We start from the raw sequence: 24,088 nt of genomic DNA on the forward strand, positions 1-24,088 counted from the left end.
GAAAAAAAAAATATATATATATATATATATGTAGGGTTTCATGGTTAAATTATGACAAAATATTTTATATTATTTTAAATTTGGAATCCAACAAAAGTTAGGATAAGGTCCTTCTACCGAGGAATGGTCACCCACAAGCTAATGTCCCGTTTGGTTCGACTCAGAGAAATTAAGATAAACATTAAATATCATTTTTATATTTTCAATTTTTAGTGTCTATATTTTTATTTTTATTTTTATTTATTTTAGTATGTATTTTTAAATTGTTCAGTTTAGTCTTTGTATTTTTTATTTTTATTATTAGTTCCTATATTTATAAAATATCTATTTTGGTCAATATATTTTTAAAGAGTGATAATTTAGTCATTATTTATAAAAATTCGTCAATTTTATATATAATGGAAATACTTTAGTACAATTTTATGATTACATTTTTAAATAAATTTTGTGAGTGAAATGTCATATTAAAATTTTGTGATTAAAAGAAAATAAGATAAAAGGAATATGAATAGACCAAAATGATTTTTAAACGTACCTTTTAAAAGTGTATAAACTAAAATCAATAAAAATTTAAAATACAGATATCAAAATGAAGCAAAACTTAAAGTATTGATTATTTGAAATTAAAAGGTAATAGTTTGATGATAAACATAAAAAGAGTTTTTTTTTTTTTTTGGAAAACACATAAAAAGAGACTTAGTTCATAATTTTGTTAAAAGCTTGCTATACGTGCCTTGGAATATATCAAGTTGAACACGTTGCTATTGTTCAATTTGATGATAAAGATAAAAAGGAGATTTAGTTCATAATTTTGTTACACGTGCCTTGGAATATGTAAAGTCGAACATATTGCTATTGTTCAATTTGAAATGTTCAGTTACATACGTTGTAATAATATCATTTTCATTGTCAAAGTGAGTATAGTTCAGCGATAATTGACATATATCTCAAATTAAGAGGTTGTAAGTTCGAACCCGACCCCAACATGTTCTAAAAAAAAATAATATCATTTTCATTCTAAACTAATAATAATATCATTTCCAATTTTCAAAGACTAATTTTATGTTATGCCAATTATTTAATTAAAGTTGATCATATATTATTTTCATTCATCATGAAATATTTGGAATTCTTAAAAAAAATGATTATTTGAAATTCTCAAATATGTCTTGTTATGATCATGAGAGGGGAAATTGGGGTTTCCAACTCCATTATATAACTCATCTGGATTTTAGACCTATTTTTAAAAAAACCTAATTTGTGGTTCTAATTTGTGACCCATTTCTACTTTTTGTCTTTGTAAAATTACCAAAATATCCTTGTTTATTTTAAGTAAAATTATCCACCAATCTCTTCTCTCAACTGTTAGCATTTTTTAAAAAAATTTTGAATCTAATATAGATTAATTTATTACTTAACAAACGAATCCATACAAAAAAATCAGTAGATTAAATTATCCAATAATTAAATTACGGTGAAAAAAAGATTTGCATGATCCAAGAATAAATACATAAGATTTATCCGAAATTAATTAAAAAAAATTAAATTAAGGTTTCATAAATGTTGTGCCAAAATTGCATTAAATGACCGAGATTTAATTGACAATAAGGGCTAAAAGAAACTGGAATTAAGAGGGAGTGAATGAAAAAAAAAACTGGAATTGGGATCCCGGACTGAGATTGGAGGATCTCGGTCCGAGTTAGAAGGATCGCGGTCTAGGATTGAACCATCCCTTACCGGGATTGCAGAATCCCGGACAGAATAGTAACCCGGTCCGGGATCCCAATTCCATTTTTTTTTTGTTTTTTGCATTCTCCCTCCTCTTGATCCTATTGTTATCAATTAAATCTCGAGCATTTAATGCAATATTGTCCCGAGATTTTTGTAATCTTGACTTTTTTGTAATTAAATTTGCACAAATTATGTAATTATGTACGTTTTTATTTTTTCCATATTAAACTTTTAATTTATTGTTTGAGTTAGATATTTTTTTTAAGTTAGATTTTTTAGGGTTGTAATTAATTATTGTCAGATATTTGTGGAGGGAATAAAGATTTGTAAAGAGATTTGTGGGGGAGAGATGTTGATTTTGAAACATGAAGAGGGTACTACAGTAATTTCACATTTAAAAATTATGAAATTATTAATAAATAAGGAAGGGTGGAGTCATAGATTACTTTTTTCAAAATAGGGTCATAAATACAAAGTGAATTATGGGAGGGGTCAAAATTTCAAATTTCTCATCCTGATAGAACATAAAGATAGATTTATTCTTATGGTATTGAAGTAGGAAAATAACGTTAAATCTAACATGTGCTTTAAATAAGGAAGTCACAAAAATTCAATAGACATTATTGATTGTGTATACTAGACCAAATTCACCCTATTATTTCTTACTCTTTTTATTTCTTTTTTCGTTTTTTTTAAGAAACCTGAAATTGAAATACTAAACCAAATTCACCGTATCATTTTTATACTTTTCAATTAAAACAATACTTAAAATTGAATTTCAATTAACTTTTTTTAACTAATGTGACTGGTTACACCCACATGTCACATCAAGATCAAGAAACTTATTTATCACCCTTATAATAACTCCAATAAATTTTAAGCGCAATAATGAAAATATTAAATATATAAAAAGGATCAGATTCAAATATGGTTAATTTGGAATTTAACTCGATTGAAAATATTCTCATAAACGAGGGTAAAATAAGAAAAAGTATTAAAGACGAAAATTTAAAAAGAAAAAAAAACGAAATCAATTGAATTTAGATTTAGATTATAGATTCGATTATTTAATATGAAAATCGGAAAAATAGAAAGAAAAAGAAAGGGAAGCGTAGGATATCAAATCAACAGCACTAACATGCGCTAGCTAAAGTGTCGCTTTAACACGTTCGGTTCCCACGTGCGCTGTCGACTTGTCGGCGCCGGTTGAAAAAATTATTTAATGAATAATATATAATGACAATAATTAGGTTTCGATACTATTTGGATGCTTACATTTTAAAGATTTATTTGTCTCCTGCTCTCAACATATTTATTTTAATTTAAGTATTTTTAAATTTTGTTTATTTTGATCGTTGTACTTTCAAAAACGTTAATTTTGATTTCAAACTTTTTAAAAATGACTAATTTAATCCCTTATTTTCACTTTTATCTTTTTTTCAATGATAATTTAGCAGGATACTGTCTTCGTTCAATTTTTTGAAGTATAAATTTGAACTTTAATTTTGTATAAAATATGTATTAGAATTTTGCAAATTGTGATCAAAACAAAAGTTTTCAAAATACCATTAAAATAAAAAAAAATTTAAGATCATAAATATCAAAATGAATATTTTAAAAGTACTGGAAAAAATAAGAATAATAAGACAAGTACTTTATCAAAATAGTATTTATTAGTCGATAATAAATTAAAAGCTAGCACGTGTCATTATTAGTGAGGTGGGTGGGAAGCGGCACAACAAAGATTTCCTTCCACCAAAGACTAATTAATGCTAAATGGGCCAATTGGGCCCATTCCCCATGTGCACCACTCAGGCCCACTTCTTCAATCACTTTTTGTAATCTTTTTCTTTTCTTTTCTTTTCACCGACTCACACCCTATTACTTAATTCTCAAACTTTTTCCATGAATGATTATAAGTTCATTTTTATGGTTCTTTTAAATATATAGAGTTGTAGATGCAAAGACATGATCATAAAATAGATTTGGTTCAAATGTAACACCAAGTTTGAATGAAATTTATTTATTAGAATAAAGAATAATATCGATTGTCGTAATGTGAGAGAGATATACTATAATATTGAAGATATTTACCACTAAAATATAAAAGATTTAAAACTGACACTCATTTCAATGCAAGTAAAAGCCATATAGTACTATAATGTCGAACATGAGATAATGAATGATTCTTATATGTCACGACAGAAATGAATTTTTGGATCCTCTTTTGTACTGCAATGAAAGCGAAATCATTAATATCTATCTTAGAACTCTAATTTTTCCCCTTAATTTCCCGTAAAGCAAAAAGTTAAAAACACCCTATGCCAAATGATACAAAATAAGAAATTTATAGCATAACATAAAAAAGACAAAACCTAATAAAGCCAAAATTTAGTTGCAAAATGAACTTGACATCTAACTACAATCATGGTTGCAGTTTTTTTTAAGTACAACCAGTAATGAGTTTCAAACTTATGACATCTTAATCAAAGACAAGTACCAATTACCATTTGATTAAGTTTATGTTAGCGTAAAGATCTAGTTAATGCTATAGAAACTATTTTATTCTAAATTGGAATTTTAATATTATTTTAATTTAAAATTACAATATCTCACAAAAGATGTTAAAAACCTACATTTAACATTCCATCACTGTAAAAAGAAAACAAAAAGAAAGAAGAAAGTTGTCTAGCTTCCAACTAATATACTGTGATGTTTGTTGAAGTAATTTCGACAATTAAATCAAGTGTATCGACTACGACAATTATAGTTAATTAATATTGCAGTTGCATTGTCAATATAAATATAGTTTAACGTTAAGACATTTTACTCTTTACTTAGAGGTCGGAAGTTAAATCTCACGTCTCCATATTTATTATAGTTATAGTTAATTAATATCATTATCAATTTCAAAATTTTTTAAGGATATTATCAATTTCAATTATCTTTTTGGGAATATTTATTCGTCAGATTTTACCAAAAATTGACTCATTAAAAATGCTTTGGGTGTTCGAATACCCATAGCCGCATGTGTACTAAAAAAAGAACGTGTTTTGGACTTGGATATTGATTAGTTGAGTTGGGCCTAACCAAACTTTTATCTCGAGCTTGGGCTATTCCTTCGGCTACTGGCCGGATAGGCCCATTAACTAAAATAATATATAATTAATTATGTAACTAAAATAATATAGACCCATAGAAATACCAAATTTTTTTCCCAATCATTTTTTTTCCTAATCATTTCTAATATCAATGAATGCTAAAAATTTTGTTAAAAAAATATTGACCACATTAACAAGTTAGTTTACACCAGTGTCATATCAAATTTTCATTACATTTAACACTTTTTCTAAAAATTGAGACTATTACATAAAATATAGACAGAAATAAAAATATTCTAAAGTATGAACAGCGAAGTTAAATAAAAATATAAAAATACAATATAAAACCAATTATTTTGTGAAATTTTGTTGTAGAAATATTGAGATTACTCGAAAATCGAAATGGGCCAACCCGAATACCCGGTTTTCTTCGAAACCCGTGCCCGTCAGGTCCGAACCCGGAGCTCAGATCTAGCCGTTTACTGAACCTAAAGGAAGGGCGCTAAAATTCAAATTTAAATTCAAATTCTCACACTGAAACCCTAATTCTATAAATTCCATGTTCTCTCTCCTCCATCTAGAATCCTTCAGACACCATCTCTGTGTCTTCTCTCTCTCAAGAAAAAGTATTCCGATCGCCATGGCCGTGGAGAAGAAGCGCCCATTACAGAACAGCACCGTTGCCAATGTCGACTCCGCTCCGGCGGGGCCGAAGAAAACAATCGAAGAAATGTACCAGAAGAAGACTCAGCTCGAGCACATTCTCCTCAGACCGGATACGTATGTCGGATCAATTGAAAAGCACACTCAAAACCTCTGGGTTTACGAGAACGACAAGATGGTGCACCGATCCGTTACCTACGTTCCTGGCCTCTACAAGATCTTCGATGAAATTTTAGTCAATGCTGCAGATAACAAGCAGAGAGACCCCTCGATGGACTCGGTCAAGGTTGTGATTGATGTCGAACAGAACTGTATCAGTGTGTTCAACAATGGAGATGGAGTTCCTGTGGAGATTCATCAGGAGGAGAAGGTTTATGTGCCTGAATTGATCTTTGGCCATCTGTTGACTAGTAGTAATTATGATGACACTGTGAAGAAAACCACTGGTGGACGCAACGGCTACGGTGCAAAACTTACGAATATTTTTTCCACTGAGTTCGTCATCGAGACCGCGGATGGAAAACGCCAGAAGAAGTATAAGCAGGTATGATTTGTGCGTCCTTCTTGGAGAGCGATAATGTATTTTTGTCGCGATCGTGTAGTTTTGCGGATCTGTAAACTGATTTAGTGAGTTTAGAATAACTTATGTTAAAATTTTGGATAATGGCGTTTTATAGGGAAGTGATTAGCATCTTGTTCGACAAATTGTTTAGTAGACTTTCATCCGGTAGTGTAGCTTTATCGCTGGTCTCATTTCTGGAATTTTGCAATGTCTTTTAGTTCCGAGGTTTTAATTTTGTGCTTCAAGAACTATAAGATACTATATACGTTTTTATTTTTGCAAATCCTTTGCAGATATCTTCCATGCTTGATTCATACTCTTTCGCTTAGGCTCCTTCAAAAAAGTTAACCTCCCTGGATGTCATTTTCCCCTTCTGTTGAATGTTAACTTCCTGTTATTCCATATAGGAAACAACTTTCGGAGTTCTTTGATGTTGGCTTGATTTGCAGTATGATAATCATTAGACACCCTTCAATATATATAATCTGAACTTGTTCGTAAGAGCTCCTAAATAACTGGTGTTTTTGTTTTGTACGTGGAAGGTATTCTGTGACAACATGGGGAAAAAATCCGAGCCTGTCATAACGAAGTGCAAGGAGGGCGATAATTGGACCAAGGTGACTTTTAAGCCAGACTTGGCGAAGTTCAATATGACGCATCTTGAAGATGATGTTGTTGCACTGATGAAAAAGCGGGTGTTGGATATGGCCGGATGCCTCGGCAAAACCGTGAAGGTTGAGCTGAATGGACAAAGAGTCCCTGTTAAATCATTTCAAGATTATGTAGATCTCTACCTCAAATCGGCTTCCACATTCCAGACAGAGCCCCCAAAAAGGTAGACTTGTTGAAGTTTCTGCTCGCAAAATTTGACGTTTATGTCATGCTTTAGGATTTGGCATAAGGGATTATAAATTCTTTCAGGTATCACATTAAGCCTAATGAGAGATGGGAAATCGTGGTGACTTTAAGTGAGGGGCAGTTCCAGCAGGTATATATTTTGTTGAATTTATGCGCTTACTACAACTACACTGGAAATTGCAAGTTCTTGCGTTGATTGATGTTTTGTTGAACAGGTCAGCTTTGTGAACAGTATTGCAACTATAAAGGGTGGGACTCATGTTGATTACATCACTAATCAGATAGCAAATTATGTGATGAATGTTGTAAATAAGAAGAACAAAAATGCTAACGTGAAAGCCCACAACGTGAAGAGTTATTTGTGGGTTTTTATCAACGCTCTCATTGATAATCCTGCCTTCGACTCCCAAACCAAGGAAACTTTGACAATTCGTCAAAGCAGTTTCGGTTCTGGATGCGAACTGACACCAGAGTTTTTGAAGAATGGTCTGTACGAATAAACCATTAGCATTCACATAAATGCCGGTTTATATTGTTTTTAATTATTCGATACTGATTATTGTAAAAATTGCAATCCAGTTGCCTCGAAATCTGGAATTATGGACAGCGTTCTCTCGTGGGTTAATTTCAAGCAAAGCAAAGACCTGAAGAAAACTGATGGAGCAAAAACTGAAAAAATCAGTGGTATCGAAAAGTTGGAGGATGCCAATTGCGCTGGAGGGAGGAACTCGGAAAAATGTACCTTGATTTTGACAGAAGGAGATTCAGCGAAGGCCCTTGCAGTAAGTTGTCATTTTTACTTACAGATTGGTGTTCTTGCTCTCTCTCTCTGCCTCTCTCTAGATGAGTTTTAACTTAATTTTCCAATAGATGGCTGGGCTCGGTGTAGTGGGACGAGACTTCTATGGCGTATTCCCACTTAGAGGTAAATTGCTGAATGTGAGGGAAGCGAGTAGCAAACAGATCACAGAGAATAAAGAAATTCAGTACATTAAGCAGATTCTTGGACTTCAACAAGGGAAGGAATACAACAATGTCAAGCCTTTGAGATATGGTCATTTGATGATAATGACCGATCAGGTCTAGTGACTTATGGTTCCTAAGTTCATTTATGTTCTCACTTGTGTTCTATTTCTATTATTCCTGTACAACAAGTGGTTAACATCAATGCCTATATACAGGATCATGATGGTTCACATATTAAAGGACTCTTGATCAACTTTATTCATTCTTTCTGGCCTTCCCTCCTAAGGGTACCGTCTTTCTTGGTTGAGTTCATAACGCCAATTGTCAAGGTTGGTATGCTAGGCCTTATTCCTTAGCTATTTTGCTGAAAGTTATGGTTTCTCACATTATTATGACCTCCGCAGGCTACTCATAGGAATGGAACTGTTTTATCATTCTATACCATGCCCGAGTACGAGTCCTGGAAAGAAAGCTTGAGGGGCAATGCAAGTGGGTGGTCAATCAAGTACTATAAGGTCGGTCTTCTAAGACTTAAATGTAGTAACTTTATTGTGGAAGGTGTATTTCTTTTTAGATTCTATTTGCATGTTATTATTGATTCAATATATTAATTTGTTTTCCTAATTGCCCAGGGGTTGGGAACAAGCACATCAAAAGAAGGAAGAGAGTACTTTGAACAGCTGGGAAAGCACAAGAAAGATTTTGTTTGGCAAGATGACCATGATGGGGAGGCAATTGAACTTGCATTCAGTAAGAAGAAGATTGAAGAGAGGAAGAATTGGCTCCGCCATTTTGAGGTAAGAAGTTTCATCAGCCAGCCTCTGTTCTTTTGACTTTGCAAGGAGTTTAGTCTTTCTAATGTCGCTCTTTTTAATAACGCTTGCAGCCTGGTACCCATCTAGATCAGACAGAAAAATTGATAAAATACAGTGACTTTGTCAACAAGGAGCTTATATTATTTTCAATGGCTGATTTACAAAGGTCTATTCCTTCAGTGGTTGATGGCCTCAAGCCTGGCCAGAGGAAGATCCTTTTCTGTTCTTTCAAGAGGAACTTTATCAAAGAAGCCAAAGTTTCTCAATTTTCCGGTTATGTATCTGAGCATTCTGCTTATCATCATGGTGAGCAGAGTCTTGCTAGTACCATCATTGGAATGGCACAGGACTTTGTCGGCAGCAACAACATTAATCTTCTTCTGCCAAATGGACAGTTTGGGACCCGGAACCATGTAAGATAATTCCTCCATTTGCTTAAAGTTATATGAACTCGTCATTTTTAATTCTCTTGTCATTGATTTATTTTGAGATTCATGCGTTTTTTTTTCTCAGGGAGGCAAAGATCATGCGAGTTCTAGGTACATTTACACTAAGCTTTCAAATGTTACACGGTTTCTTTTCCCGAGAGACGATGACAGGCTTCTTAACTACTTGAACGAAGACGGCCAGTCGATTGAACCAACCTGGTAAAATTAATCTCTTCCTGTCTTGCTTCTCCTCATTCTGTTTGCCCCGCTATAAAAAGCAATTTTAATCCTTTTTTTTTTTAATGATTTTTAGGTATATGCCTATCATACCAACGGTTCTTGTCAACGGAAGTGAAGGAATTGGAACTGGGTGGAGTTCGTACGTTCCAAATTATAATCCTAGAGATATCATTACAAATGTAAAACGTTTATTAGATGGTGAAACGATGATGCCCATGGATCCCTGGTATAAAGGTTTTTCAGGAATTATAGAGAAAACTGCTACCAAGGAAGGAGGTGTTAGTTACACTGTCAGTGGAATTATAGAGGAAGTCAGCGATACAACGTTGAGAATAACTGAACTGCCAGTCCGCCGGTGGACTAATGATTATAAGGAATTTCTTGATTCTGTCACGAGAGTTGCAACAAAGAATGACAAAGAAAAAGCAGCGAAAGATCCTTTTATTGAGGTAGAGAAAAACTCCAATGTTACAAGCTTCTCGTTCATTTTCTTTTTCATTGTTGCTAGAAAGAAATTTATTTACTTACCTTAATGCAGCAAGCTGATCACCACAGCGATGACAAAACTGTATCCATCGATGTCCACTTAACGGAGGAAAACATGATACTGGCCCTGCAGGAGGGTCTGAAGAAAAAATTCAAATTAACTACTACTGTCAGCACAAGCAACATGCACCTGTTTGATTCAAATGGTGTGATTAAGAAATATGACACCCCAGAACAAAGTATGTTCCATTGAGTTATTTTATTTACATACAAAACCCGGCTATTTATTCTAGGTGTTAAGAGTTCTGTGAACTAACTCACAAATATTGTTGTGCAGTTCTTGAGGAATTTTTTCCCCTTAGACTTGAATATTATGAGAAAAGAAAGGTGAGCATCCTTGTCTTATATATATTTTCGAATCCATATAAAAGGAGGGAAAACAATGATTTTGACAGAACTGTTCGCTTTTTGAATGCAGATGAATCTCTTGGAAAACCTTGAAAGGGAGTTGCTTCAACTGGAAAACAAGGTTAGGTTCATCCTGGCTGTTGTGAATGGAGAGATAGTAGTGAGCAATAGAAGAAGAGTTGATTTATTCCATGAGCTTCAAGCGAAAGGCTTTACACCCTTTCCGAAGAAGACTAAATCTGTTGAGCCGGAGGTTGCTGGGGCATCTAATGAAACTGATGAAGCAGAGGAAAGCCCGGAGGCGAAAGGGGAGCGGGTTAGCGACTATGGGTATCTACTGGCACTGGCAATTGGAACCTTGACCATTGAGAAGGTTCAGGAGCTATGTAACGACAGAGACGAGCTCAAAGGGGAAGTGGAAGATCTGAGGAAAGCAACCCCCAAGTCTTTGTGGCTGAAAGATCTTGATACTCTTGAGAAGGAGCTTGATGTAAGATGAAACTAATAATTTCATTCATTTACTTCTTATATTAGCTAGCTAGATCTTGCTTAAGATTTTGATTGTGAATTCAGGAAATGGATAGAAATGATGCTCAGGCAGAGGAGGTAAGAAAACAACAGAGAATCAAAGCAAATAACGATGTAAAGCCAAAGATCTCTAGGAATGCTGCACCAAAAGCTCCACGTAACAGTAAGAAAACCATCAATTCAGAGACCATCGCGGAAAGTATGGACACAACATCTAGTTCTACAACCATGGAAGTTGGTAAGTTCTCGAATCAAATTTTCCAGAATCCTTAGCTTGATTTATTTTCCGTTGCATATGTTCAATAATTCTTCTCTCAACAGCTAGTAACGCGGTGGTGAAGCCCAAAGGCAAAGCAGCTCCAAGAAAAGCTCCTGCTAAGAAGGTAATAACTAGACAGGTTCATACATTTCATTTAGTTTCCTTTTAAGAACTTCACATCAACGTTCACCTGGAAATAATATGATTCGGGCGCAGGGTAAAGTTGTCAACCATAACGACGACGACGACGATGAAGTGCTTGAGCTTAAAGATCGTCTTGCAGCTTACAAAATTGATTCGTCTCCGGATCGATCAGAAGGTAAAATAATTATCACGCATTGTCAACTACCACAAAACTTAAACACCGAGGTTTATAAGTTGGATGTACTTTTTCTTTACCATATACCCGTGGGATTGGAAATTTCACATCTGAGTGCTCTGCCACACACTCGGTAACTATCAATATTAACTAGGAAGTAAATGACGTCTAAGTTTGAACACTAGTCCTCCTTATCTTATACTACCACTCAACTCAAAAGTTAAGTCCAGTCAAAAGTTAAGTCCAGATCATAGCATATTCAACGTATTCTTGATCGTGACTTGGTTTAACATCATACAAGCTTGGTGGTCAAGGATCTTACTTCCTTTTTTTAGTTTCAGCCATGGAAACTGAAGTGCCACAAGTAGGAGCGGCGGCCAAGAAGAAGGAACCCAGTAAGAGAGCACCTGCCAAGAAGAAAACTACTGCAAAGTCGGCTCAGATTTCCGATAACGACGACAGCGACGACGACGACTTTGAAATAAAGGAGGTAGCCCCTCCGGCAGCCAAGAAGGGAGGAGGGAGAAAGGCTGCAAATGCCAAAACCACGAAACCCCCGGCGGCAGCCAAGAAGCGAGAGGCGGCGGCGGGAAAGTTGGGGCAGAAGCTGATAACTCAAATGCTGGGGCCGACGCAGAACACCGGCATCTCGCCGGAGAAGAAAGTGAGGAAGATGAGAGCATCTCCCTTCAACAAGAAAAGCGGCTCCATCTTGGGAAGAGTTGGGGAAGAGGAAGAAGAAGAAGGAGAAGAAAATGGAAATGAAGGGAAGATTATGGGTTCTGCTTCTTCCGAGACGGCTGAAGAATCCGCCGGATTTCTGCCGGCCAGAGGAAGATCACAGAGGGCAAATAGAACTCAGGTGAAGTATGTAATCAGTGACTCAGATAGTGACCCAGTTTATGAGGGTGATGATAAAGATGACGATTTTGATGATGAAGATTGATGAAGAAACCTTCCTAGAGAACCTTTTTTGGCTTCTTGCCTCGTGGAGGGGTAGGTGTATGTATAACTGTATTTGCAGTATTATGGGGGTTGCAATTTAACCCAAATGACCCAAATTTGAGAATTTAAAGACGGCTGTATATTTTAACCCATTCTCTTTTTAAGTCTGGTAAGACGAATGTAAAGGTTTACGAATCTAATGGAAGAAGAATTTCAAAGAATACAAGGATGTTGGACTCCAAAATTTAACGCAAGCAATCTACTCCAAAGTGGACTCCAACCGAAAGGTATATAAAAATAACTGAAGCGGCTGCAAGAAGGTATGTTGCTTACTTATATGCTACTGGTGGATTATATGTTCCCACTGGAACAAATAGGGGTTGATTTAGTTGCTTTTGCCATAGATTCTAATCCCAATGTTGATCTAAGTCTGAGCGAAGAAGAGAAGGATTTTGTTAAACAACTAGATTTTGATCTTCTACTTCATTCCTATTGGTTGAATAAGTGCAAGACCCTCTACAAAAGAATGACCCACGCTCTTTGTCATCAGGAATTAGTTCTGATCAACTACTAGACCGACCAACTTATGATGGTTTATATTGACAAATACTTGAGTTGAATTTTGTGAGATTTATTGCAAGAAAAATCTTCTAATTGAATTCTTATTCTCACATGTCTCACATTTAAATGAATCCAAAAACCTATTGGAAAAATCCACACGAAAAGACTTGCTTGCAAAAGTTTCTAAATCCCAATCCCAACTTAGTTTTTGTCTACACATGACAAAAAAAAAATATCCATTCCTTTTTTCCCACTATTGATTTGATTCCATCCCCACAAAAGAAAAATATCTCCAAACCCATTTTCTTCCGAGTCGCGGCCATTTCTTCCATATCCATGGCAGCCCTCTCCGCCGGCCACCGCCATTTCTTCCGCCGCGGCGCCGCCGCCCAGCAGCTCAGAACCAGACGCAGCAGCCCCAAATCGATCGTCCTCCTCTGCCGCCACAGCCAAGATCCTTCAGAAGAAAACTCGAAGGAAGGGGAAGAAAGAAAGCAGCAGAAGATTGGAGGGTTTGTTGAGCGATTTGAGAAGATGGGAATGGAATTGAAGGAGAAATTGAGCCCTCAGAGAAAAGGGGACTGGAAAGATGTGGCATTGATGAGCTTATCTTTTGCTGTTTATGTGTATATTTCTCAGAAGATTGTGTGCGCTTATTTTGTTTGGATGTCAATGCCAAAGCAACAACTATGGTAGAACAAGAAGATGAATTTCAAAGGAAAGGTTTATCAGATCCCTTCTTCTGTTTTATAAAATTGGTATTTTCTGTTGTAGTTTGAAATTTGTGTATGATACATAAGTTTGGAAATTTGTAGAAAATAGTATTCACATGGTTGAGATCAAATTCTTATTGTCTACGTTGATATTATCTTTGGATTCTAGAAAAATCTATGAACTTCTCGTACTGATACTAGAATTTGATAGGTCTTTCTTCTACAAATTGAAGGTTCGAATCTTTACCCACAATTACAATGTCTCATTCACACTTTGATCATAAAAAGGAGTTATAAGGTTAAAACAATTTATTGTCTCATGTTTAAAATACATTGAGAGAGAGAGAAGAAACAAATGTTCTACTCAACCATGGAAAACCTTACACTGAAGTGAAAGTTCAAGACCAGAATTTATCTCAGGGCTCAAGTTCCTAACATCACAAGCAGTTCTCAACACAGTTCTTCAAAAGCTATACCTAGTCAGCTCGGTGCTTTTCGCGCTTGAAGAGACGATAGAAGAGCGATATCACCCATTGCCAAACAAGTATCAGCTGAGTAACGATTATTCCATGCTTCGGTTTTGGATCGGGTCTGGGACCGAAAATTCCCTTGTAGATCTCCTTTTGCTTTTGATAAACAGCCTTGTTGTGTTCGGCGAGCAATTTGAGCTCCCTAGTGATCGCCTTGTCTTCGGGTGCATACTTGCGCGCTTTTAACAAGTCTTCCTTAGCTGCATCGGTTTGCCCGAGTTCTGCTCTAGCCTTACCCCGCCTGAACAAGGCCTTGGCATTGTTTTCATCCTCTGCTAATACCTGTCAGACAAACCAATTAAATGAGCTTGAAACTTTTAGCACTCCCATTTATCACAAAATCAGAACAGCGGCATTAAGTTCACGCGTTAAGTTTGTGTAACTTGAAGTTAAAGAAGTTGAATCTATATTGGGATATTATCCCCAGCAATAAATTTGATAATTTCACTGACTATATAAACTCAAGCTTTGTAATTGCTATCGGTCATAAACTCACAAGCCAAACCCATATTCCACAAATTCAAGTTTCTTTCTATAAACTTATTTCTGAGCATAATCTAAAATCAAGGTTTCCCAATGCTAAACTCGAGTTTTCCAACCCGTGAACCAAAAATCCTGAAATACTTCTAATTTTTAAAAAGAAAACGTGTAATTCACATAAGCATCCATCCGTATGTCTCCCCGAAGTGGAAAGAAATGTATAAAAGTAGATCGAGCTATCGTCCTCCCACTTCTTCTCCAGTATGTCTACACTATTACCAAGAAGTCCTCCAACTTCATCCTCCATATTCACCTGATTACCACCTGATCTTACTACATTTGCTGGATGGAAAACTCTTGCGAGGTTAAATATCTCAAAGGCATTATGACTTCATAACCTCTACTTGAGCTAATATTTGAAGAATATATGACGAAACAAAGAGATATAGAACTTATGACACAATTTCTCTTCACCGACAAAGCATCTTATCTTACCATGCTACATTGCGCAATGGCTTCTTCATAGCGCTTGAGCTTTATGAGACACGCTGACATGTTAAGATGACACGGACTCTTAACAGCCAAAGCCATATCACGGTACTTCCCAAACAACTGGAACATGAAATCATCGCCCATATATGCTATGGCCTAGACAGAAACCATCCAAAATACTTATCAAGAATATGATCATTATCTTCTGAAATGTATGTGACTTGAAATTTAAAGAAAATGTGTGAAGAAAGGGAAAGCATGTAACCATTTCATACTGTTGCATAGCCTCTTCCAGCTTTTCCTCCTTGAATAAAGCATTGCCATCCATCTTTCTGCGATCGGCTGCACTAATTCTTTCTTCCACCGTCATGTCACTTCGAGCTTTTCCCTGAGAACAAAACAGTAAGCTACTATTGGATGGACCAATGAGATTGAAACTTATAACAGGGTTAGCTACTATTGGATTACTTCTTTCGTCTCGTCAAACCCTATGAGCTCGACTTCGTATAATACATCTGCCATTGGCGGAACGTTCGGGAAGGAAAAGCTTCCTTCCTTTCCATAAGCTAATTCCCATCCCACATGCAATAATGCACGCTCCCCCGACTTCATACTGGTAACACCAATGCTCAAGCCAGTCATTTCTTTCTTTTCTGTAACAGAAGAAAACATTAGGATTATGATGATATCAGAAAAACATATCAATGGTCCAAGTTACAGACCCAAATACATACCTTTTCCTATTACAAGTTCAAGTGGCTGTTGTTCATTCCATGTGTCCTCAAATTTGTGCTGCGTGCTCTCAGTCCACGCCCGATAATGCACTGACATAAAAATTCGAAGGGACTCGATCAAGAAAAGGCTTTTGAGGAGAGTAGAGATGCGTAAAAAATTACATTTCTGATGAAACAAAATCGTTGCTTGAGCAAAGATACTGTGACATTATTATTAATTAGATAGTTTCAATAAAAAAAAAACAAAAAAAACAATAATGAGTATAGCAGTATGTTGGCTTTTCTATCCAAATATACAAATCTTAGTTTGAGTTGGCTTTAAAAGTTGGGACTTTTGCAATAATATCATATTTGACCTAAATAATCCCAGATCTATCATATGATAAAAATATTTTACAAAAATGGTACAAATGTAAGAACCTGTATATTAGAAATATAGGTACACAAATGATCTACTTTATATTAGGTATACTAGTGATGTACTCTTTAAATGATACAAAAATAATATATCAATGGTATACGAAATAAAAATACATAAATTACCACATTTGCGAAAAGAATTTGAAAACCTTTAAACCACCAATCTTGATCAGTAGACCTTGTTATATAATTATAAAATTTGATTAATGAAGCTACAAAAGTCAACTTTTTGATGAAGTGAGAATGCTGACAACTTATCACTTGAAAATATAACGAATCTACAACTCACACACAGGAAATACTCCAAATCATCATAATCAACAAGGTACTGGCAAGGTATCAAAGTTACACATAAGCATATATGGTACTCATACTTACAGAAGCATGTTGAGTATTTGGACGGTTTCTGACCATGACCTTCCTTAATAATTTGTTTTGTAACTTTCTCCTGGAGAACTTCCACTTCGGAATCAACTTTTGGGGGGGCAGTATCGTTGCTTGGAGGTTCCTCATGCACAGCAGATACACCTTCAGCTACTATTTCATTTTCACCTTCTTGACCTAGGTGATTAGTAGGTTCACTAATGTTAGTTGTGATTCCTTAACATGAAGCGCAATCATACTATAGGGATTCGATGATAACCCATCATACAAATTGGGATTTGTTGAAGAAACTTTTGACCTTTGACGCCTTAGATGTTCTCAAATTTAGAAATTGATTGCTTGTGCATGTAAAGCATGTTTAGAATGACACCAAGCACCGATTTATGGAGATGCCACTCATTATAAATCATAAGTGTCATCAAGCACAAGAAATACACTAAAGAGATGTTTTGAATGAAACTAAGCACCCACTTAAGAAAATTTCCCATTTGAAACCAAGAATAGGCGAATGTCATATTCTGACAAACAAAGAGAAATTAAATTCGTAGCAAACCCATATACATCACTTACGCCATAGCAAACCCATATACAAAAGAAAACAACTCAATCTATCCAATTCAAGGGAAAATGGAAGAGATGAAATAATGAAGAATCCAGGATTCAAGCTATCTTATAAGAAGAATATGATGAGGGGGTTTCCTATACAACAAGACTTGATCTGCCCCACTTTAGCACCACATATATTGAGCCAAAAGGAAGTGCATCAATCCTTACAATTTTAACAAAAACAAAACCAAAATGTAATGGGAGACAAATGAAGGATCCCACAGTCAAAATGTAACCCGTTACAAGTCGAATTGAGAATGCTCTAGGATGGGTATTGGATGAATTTGTCAGAAACTATTTGCCTATAATAAATAAATGTTAGAATTTATCAGGTTACGATTTTCTAAATAAGAGCCAAGAGTCAACCATGTTAATTTTACCAGAAAAAAGCAACCTTATGGTGACCTCACTACTACTTACTGTCAGAAACTTTAACTTTCAACTTTGACAAACTTTACTATTTTAAATTATGCCTAGTTTCATAACCTATGTTTTCTATTTTTAAAAATTATACTTTCACAATTTTGTCTGGCTTAAATTTTGAAAATGTTTTAAAAAAGTAGTTAACAGAACAAAGAAATACGTAGTATTTATAAGCTAAAATTTTCAAAAATAGTAATCAAACGAAGCCTTAATGGAAAGTTAAGTTGAGGGGTTTTAAGGCAAAAGTAAAACACAAAGATTCAATCATAACAGGGGAAAAAATAAAGTCAAAGAAATAACCTAGATTATGGTTCTGTTGCTCCTGCTCATCATCCATTTCTTCACCTGATAAACCAGATGACTCCCCAAAATATATCTGCATTGAAGCAAATTGATAAGGGATATAACACTTAACCAACAAAACGTAGGCTTAAAATCCAACTAATTGAAAATGAAGAAATTAGCTCAGCAAGTAACATAACTACCAAATTCAACAACAAAAGTTGATTTTAATGGTCTAGAACATCTTCACAAGGCCAGAAACCGTAATCTTTCTCTCTATTCAAAATGCAATCTCTCTTTCCAGCAGATGTTCTCAGCAACCAAACAAAATATTGAGAGCAAAAGAGAAATGAAAAGAAGAGAAATTGAGGTTGCAGAGAGGGATTTCAAGCACTTACACTGAGTCAGAGACGCACTTTTCTTAGTGGGTCGATCAATTTCGCTGTTCTTTTCAAAGATCGAAGAAGATTCTAGAGAGTGGTCTCGCAATTTGATTTTCTAGAGAGCAGATTTTAGAAGCTGGACTGGACGATGAATTCGTATTTACTTTTAATTCTTTTTTTTTAATGGAACAAAACGCAGTTTTTTCCTTATTTATTAATTGCCAGAGCGAAGACCACGAAGTAGAGTGAAATGCAGCTGCTGTCTCTACGCGCTTTCCTCTGCGCGTGTAATGTACACGCCAAGCTTTTTCTTTTTTTTTTTTTTTTTCCGGCAAAAGTAATAATAAATATACACACAAGCTTTCCTTCATCTTTTCGTTTTCAAATTCAACACTTCACGTGATTTTCTTTTACTTATATATTTGGTTAAATTGTAAGGGCAAACTCGTAACTTTCAAGATTTTTTTTTATTTGTTAATATATCAAATTTGAAGCACGAGAGTTCTAACTTCTAACCTTAAATAAATGAACATGTGTCAATTATACTATACTCATTGACTCTTAATTTATAAGATTTTATTATTTTTTTTAATATAACAAATTAGAAGTATGAGAGTTCGAACTTCCGACATAAAGAAATGAACATGTGTCCATCATTACTGAACTATATTTACTCGAAACTTTTAAGATTATGTTTATTTACTTATAAATGAGTGTTGTACTAAAAAAAATGCTCATCCTACCAAATGCATGAGATTGTGTGAAACCAATCTATGATGTATTTATTAAATAAGGCAAAAAGAAATAAAATCTGTCCTTCTCTAAAGTTTTAAAATAAAAAAAGTTAAATTTGTATATAAAAATTATTATTTTTTAAATTACATACTCAATTTTTTTTTAGTAAACATTGGGCTCGGAAATTAAATATTTATTTTTTATATGTTATATTTATATTTTAATATTTCTAACATTTTATTAGTCAAAAAAAAATACTTTTTATTTATGGTTTGAAGAAAAAAAAACAAGAAACATTAAAAAGAAAAAAAACAACAACAACAAGAATCTCAATTTTGTTAAAAATTCTACACAATTCTAAAAATGTTTCTTAAGAATAAAAAACTAGAAATGGAAATAGTTAACCAACTCTAATATTTTTCCAAAGGTGAAAATTAGAAATAACAAACCTGAAACATTATCAAATGGATCTTTAATGCTAAAAACTACTCAAAATATGTCTTTTAAAGGTACACAGGTCAAAATAAACTGTTTTTTGAAGTCTATTAACGATGGATACAAACCTCAAAATTCAGAGACGAACGTACGTATTCAGAGTTACAACATTTTTTCAGCTACCTTAAAGAAAACAAAAGGCAAAGTTCTTGGAAATCTATTTCATGTCAGTAACCCCTTTGTCGAGTCTCTGCATCTTGAACGGATATCCACCAAGTTTTTTCAAAGCCAAAATCAGTAGTCCCTTGAGAACTTTGCGATCTCAGCCTGCAAGAAAGAAGTTTCAGGACCATGCCTCCAAAGTTGGAAAAGTCTGAAAATTTGCAGCCACAACCAGGCATTCTAAATCGGGTTTTGGTTCGACTTTTGGTTTCTCTAATGACAAGTTGTCGGGATGGGAGATTTACAGTGGTTAAAGGCTATTTTACGATTGTTTATAATCTCGTAATTTTGAATGTAAAAGTAACTTCAGTAGCCATCTTTAATCCAAATGACAAAGTTTTTACTAACTTTGGCCCATTGATAAAAAGCATGATGAGGTTTCGAGGAATGAGAATCCAAATATCATGTTTGTAAAATTATTCTATGACTCAAAATTGAGATTTGAGTAACCTGATCACTCCAATATCATCATCATAGTCCTCAATTTTTCTTCTTCCTTTTCTTCCTTTTTTTTAAATCAAGTCTGGACCAACTTACGTACGTCTCAATTAATATCATTGGACAACCATCTGATCCCTAATAGATTTGGTTGCTAAGAAAATTCATGGGATATTAAATTCTACGTAGGTAGTAACCATAAAAAGTTTCTCATATTGGGTCGAAGTCGAACCATAAAGAATTCGGGCCACTCACATCTAACAGAGTATGGTGGTCCTATCTCTCAATACCCTCTCCTAACTCATCAAAAAGGAAAAGAAAATGTGATACCTCAATTTCCATAACCTTAGTATGACTTGTAACCTCTATTAGATTTACTATCAATCAACCATTTTTTTTATATCCGTGAGTGTCCGAGCTAGCTTACGCGCACCTTGACTAATCTCATGGGACAACCGCATGACCCTACAACATTTGCTGCCAGAAAACACATAAGAATTACTAATTCCTAAGGTAGGTGGCTATCATGAAATTTGAACTCATTCCCTCTTAATTAACTATCAATCAACCCCACTTTACTTTTCACTGAGAAATAGTTAAACATAGCATTTCATATCTCGAAATCTAAGTTTAGAGAGCTAGTAGCGAATTCAAACCTCAAATGCATTTTTCAAATGATCAAGCTCCTTGTCCAGGTCATTAATGGCTTGATTATATGCTTGCATTGGCGACGATTGGCTAGTAGTATGGATCTGAAGAACAATAAAATTTAATTCACGGAAGAGAAACCGAAATATATACATACCAACACAACAAGAAAAAGATACATGATGGGTACAGAGAAAATAATTCATTCATTGGATTTTGAAGATAAATTTTTCCAAAAACACATTATACAGATACAACTTTCAGTTCCAGTGTACTGTATACAAGTGCACTTTTCATACTAAAATATCGATAAGACCAGTGTTAAGTAAAACAAATTTCCAAGTTTGATCCAAGAACATAAAGGCTCATTTATATGCTTGAAGAGGTAAGAAACTGGCTAGGATCATTGATATACTATTCTAAGTATACACAAGGCACCCCATCAAACATAAGGAAGGATTAGACAAATTATACTCATGCTCTTATTTCCTTTCTTGAAGGATACTTTGAGTGAAAAACATTCGAAAAGGATGGTTCGTATATAATTTCAGGTTCCTTTGTCGCTTTCGACACAGACAGATCAATACCATCTATAGGTAATGTCCAGAAAGACTAATATAAATACCAAACAATTTTTATATGAAGATTATAAGTAATAAACTAGCACAAAACTGTAAGATTAGTAAGAATGATCAAAAACCCAAAAGTTGATTAACTTTGAATATCTTGATTTCCATCTTTTAATATTCCAATGATTCCAGAAACGTGTAAAGACCATCTCTATAACTCAAGACACTTAAATTGCATCTTTGCACCACTAGCATATTTGGCAGTCAATGGAATTTAAGAACTTCACTACAAGCGAGCAAAATCTGCTGAAATACCGCTAAATCATGGCCTTTCATAAACAGATATCCTCATCTCCCTCAAACAGGAAGTTCGTATGCCAAAAGTTTCATAGAAACCAAAGAACTGAAATGATATTGAAATATAAAAGGTAAAGAAAGACGAAGAATCCTTGCGTATTTGAGGTACTTGGAACCTTTCCTCTCGAGTATTTTCATCCAAGCCTAAACCAACTAAACTAAACTATTCTATTATCTACCTTCCTCCCTCCCACTCACTCTATTTACAATCAACTTCTATTAAAAACTCAGTTGCTAATCACTAATATACCTTTAATAATCTAATAATATTTCAAACTATTCCAATGGCAGTCCTAACAAAGTTCGGTTCATTCTACAATCCAATGGGCAACAGAACCAAGACTATTCCATTTCTAACTTTAATCTACCAACTTTTCATATATATAATCTCTAAACTCTAAACTCGAAAATTTCAAGGAGACAAATCAAAGGGGACTATTGCCTCCTTCTTGCCCCTAGCACGAGATTAGCCTGAGAGGACATAAGATTGCACAATTTGAACACAAGCATTCAACACTATATATATTAAATCACAACCAAATTTTCAAAAGCTTAATTTAGACCCACTAGTTCAAAGCTCTCATAAACCCTAATCCGGGATCCTAAACCCCAAAACAAGAGGAAAATCAACTGACCCGGATAATGATTTTATACTTCAACGGGTGAGGAAGCTTGTATCCAGCAAACAGCACATTTTCGTCTCTATGTAACTGCCTGCTCATCAAAAAAAAAAAAAAAAACCCCAATATCATCTTGATGAAAATTTGAACTTAAAATTACCAAATCTTCAAAAGGGCAGTACATGCGCAGGATGTTCCCGATGGTGTGTTCCTCTCTTTCGATGGTAAACGACGCAGCGTTTATGATCTTCGTGTCTCTCTCGTATGAGACCCTGGAGAGGGGGGAAAAAGCGTCAGAGAGAGAGAGACTGAGAAATTGGTCCGAATGGAGAGGGGTTGAGTTGGGGAAATTACTTCTTGGTCCCCTCTGGGACGACGAATCGCTCGTATCGGTCGGGGGCATTCATGGCTTTTGGTTTGCTTCTCTACCTCTCCGGTCCGAGCTCAAGTTTTTGCAGCAATGGCAGCTGCGAGAAAAATGGAGAAACCAGCTCCGTTTGTTTCTCTTGCCCTTAAAATTGATTAAAATTGTTTCACTTAAATTTATAAAAATATTGATTAAAAAACAATGTCAAATATTATAGAAAAAATACAAATATTAAGAATTTTACTTTGATAAACTACACATATCAATTTAAGTTCTCCGACCAAAAGAGCCATGGTCGAGTTCAAAATTATCTCTCGTTAAAAAATTTGCGCTTAAAATTGTTCGGTTGTTTTTTTTTTCATAATTTATTAAAAAGTAGATAAAAAACAATTTAACAAGCTTAATTCTAAAAAATCAAGTAATTTTCCAAACTATATGGTTAATGATAAATAATCTCACTATTAATTTAATGACACCTAAAAAACTAATAAAAACTGAACATGAAATAATTTAGCGTAAATGACTGTTGTACGAAATAAAATAAATATAAAACTTAGAAATGACACGTACTCCTTTTGTTAAGGTTGAGATGTTCTTGCCTCGTATGGTAAAAAATGTTTAAATACTATTTTTTTCGTGTATTTTTGGCTTTAGTTCATTTTTGTTACTATAATTTTAAAAAATGACTATTTTAATCCTTATTTGCAATATTTCAACACAACGTTCTATACACGATACAAAATTATCACTACATTTTAAAAAATATAGTGACCGGTGTTTATGCTTACTCTTGAACAGTTCGAGATATGTGGCAAGCTGACTATCTGAATATGCGGAGTGAACTATAGAATTGCATACCTTTAAGCAGTAATGATGACACATTTACTTTGTTATCAGGAATTTTTCTATTACGACACTCTTAGTTTGTTACTAAGGTTGTTATATAGTTTATAATTGTTTCTCAATACTAACGAATTCTTAGTTAGAATTTGACAAGTTAATATGCTTTTACAATGTCTGGGATTCTAAGTGTCGTCCACTGAACTCGCATATCGATATCATGAGGTCAGTTGTTGATTAATGTCTTCGATCTACGTGACATGCCATATTTACCTCCCAATAAATGAAGTGTCGTGGTAAAAATTTGATCAAAATAAATTAGATAGAAATGAAAAGATGGTAATGAATTATCACTCATTATAATAATGTTTCGAAATGTACATATATCATAGATAATTGACTTTAGATATTCATCACAAATTTATCTTTAAATATAGGAATTAAAATGAAAGCAAATCAATAAGAAAAAACAAAGATTTTGAGGGGAAAAAAGAAATCAAGTAAACAAAAAAACGAAGGAAGCAGAAAAGAAAAAGACAA

The 24,088-nt window shown here is 34.4% G+C and overlaps 3 protein-coding genes across 5 annotated transcripts; 1 reads left to right on the forward strand and 2 right to left on the reverse strand.

Annotated features, from left to right (window-relative positions):
- Positions 1-5,396: 5,396 nt before the first annotated feature.
- Positions 5,397-12,553, forward strand: TOPII (topoisomerase II). 2 transcript variants are annotated; one of them, XM_022296940.2, is made up of 19 exons: positions 5,397-6,039; positions 6,600-6,892; positions 6,979-7,045; positions 7,131-7,401; positions 7,495-7,697; positions 7,786-7,995; positions 8,097-8,210; positions 8,286-8,396; positions 8,514-8,678; positions 8,768-9,109; positions 9,210-9,343; positions 9,438-9,813; positions 9,903-10,089; positions 10,188-10,237; positions 10,329-10,748; positions 10,832-11,024; positions 11,108-11,169; positions 11,262-11,364; positions 11,706-12,553. In XM_022296940.2, exons 1-19 carry the CDS (start codon positions 5,473-5,475, stop codon positions 12,308-12,310), a joined length of 4,473 nt encoding a protein of 1,490 aa, XP_022152632.1. In that variant the 5' UTR covers positions 5,397-5,472; the 3' UTR covers positions 12,311-12,553. The 2 variants fall into 2 exon arrangements, with proteins under 2 accessions (XP_022152632.1, XP_022152631.1); XM_022296939.2 differs by having other exon boundaries at positions 5,398-6,039; positions 11,700-12,553.
- A 1,272-nt stretch (positions 12,554-13,825) lies between these two features.
- On the reverse strand, positions 13,826-18,509 carry TWD1 (FKBP-type peptidyl-prolyl cis-trans isomerase family protein). Of its 2 annotated transcripts, none has more exons than XM_022296955.2 (8): positions 18,333-18,509; positions 17,953-18,028; positions 16,618-16,800; positions 15,820-15,909; positions 15,554-15,738; positions 15,351-15,473; positions 15,089-15,241; positions 13,826-14,395 (listed from the first exon to the last, which is right to left on the reverse strand). In XM_022296955.2, the coding sequence occupies exons 2-8, from the start codon at positions 17,987-17,989 to the stop codon at positions 14,060-14,062; spliced, it is 1,107 nt and encodes a 368-aa protein (XP_022152647.1). In that variant the 5' UTR covers positions 17,990-18,028; positions 18,333-18,509; the 3' UTR covers positions 13,826-14,059. The 2 variants fall into 2 exon arrangements, with proteins under 2 accessions (XP_022152647.1, XP_022152648.1); XM_022296956.2 differs by lacking the exon at positions 18,333-18,509 and adding an exon at positions 18,138-18,304.
- A 1,000-nt stretch (positions 18,510-19,509) lies between these two features.
- Positions 19,510-22,863, reverse strand: NRPB11 (DNA-directed RNA polymerase, RBP11-like protein). Its single transcript, XM_022296858.2, has 5 exons — positions 22,696-22,863; positions 22,524-22,613; positions 22,357-22,435; positions 20,804-20,899; positions 19,510-19,814 (listed from the first exon to the last, which is right to left on the reverse strand). Exons 1-5 carry the CDS (start codon positions 22,746-22,748, stop codon positions 19,782-19,784), a joined length of 351 nt encoding a protein of 116 aa, XP_022152550.1. The 5' UTR covers positions 22,749-22,863; the 3' UTR covers positions 19,510-19,781.
- Between the last annotated feature and the right edge of the window lie 1,225 nt (positions 22,864-24,088).

The sequence above is a fragment of the Momordica charantia genome, assembly GCF_013281855.1.
Source record: "Momordica charantia cultivar OHB3-1 chromosome 8 unlocalized genomic scaffold, Mcharantia_2.0 BLBB01000008.1, whole genome shotgun sequence".
Taxonomy (NCBI): Eukaryota; Viridiplantae; Streptophyta; class Magnoliopsida; order Cucurbitales; family Cucurbitaceae; genus Momordica; species Momordica charantia.

Excerpts from the sequence above, each read along its gene's own strand:
- TOPII (XM_022296939.2), top strand. The coding sequence starts at position 5,473 with ATGGCCGTGGAGAAGAAGCGCCCATTACAGAACAGCACCGTTGCCAAT. Across the intron at positions 8,397-8,513 it reads GGTCAATCAAGTACTATAAG|GGGTTGGGAACAAGCACATC; the intron begins GTCGGTCTTCTA and ends CTAATTGCCCAG. Across the intron at positions 10,090-10,187 it reads ATATGACACCCCAGAACAAA|TTCTTGAGGAATTTTTTCCC; the intron begins GTATGTTCCATT and ends ATTGTTGTGCAG.
- TWD1 (XM_022296955.2), bottom strand. The coding sequence starts at position 17,989 with ATGGATGATGAGCAGGAGCAACAGAACCATAATCTAG. Across the intron at positions 15,739-15,819 it reads TGAACTTGTAATAGGAAAAG|AAAAGAAAGAAATGACTGGC; the intron begins GTATGTATTTGG and ends CTTCTGTTACAG. Across the intron at positions 14,396-15,088 it reads CCATTGCGCAATGTAGCATG|GTATTAGCAGAGGATGAAAA; the intron begins GTAAGATAAGAT and ends TTTGTCTGACAG.
- NRPB11 (XM_022296858.2), bottom strand. The coding sequence starts at position 22,748 with ATGAATGCCCCCGACCGATACGAGCGATTCGTCGTCCCAGAGGGGACC. Across the intron at positions 22,436-22,523 it reads ATCGGGAACATCCTGCGCAT|GCAGTTACATAGAGACGAAA; the intron begins GTACTGCCCTTT and ends TTTGATGAGCAG. Across the intron at positions 20,900-22,356 it reads AGTATAAAATCATTATCCGG|ATCCATACTACTAGCCAATC; the intron begins GTCAGTTGATTT and ends ATTGTTCTTCAG.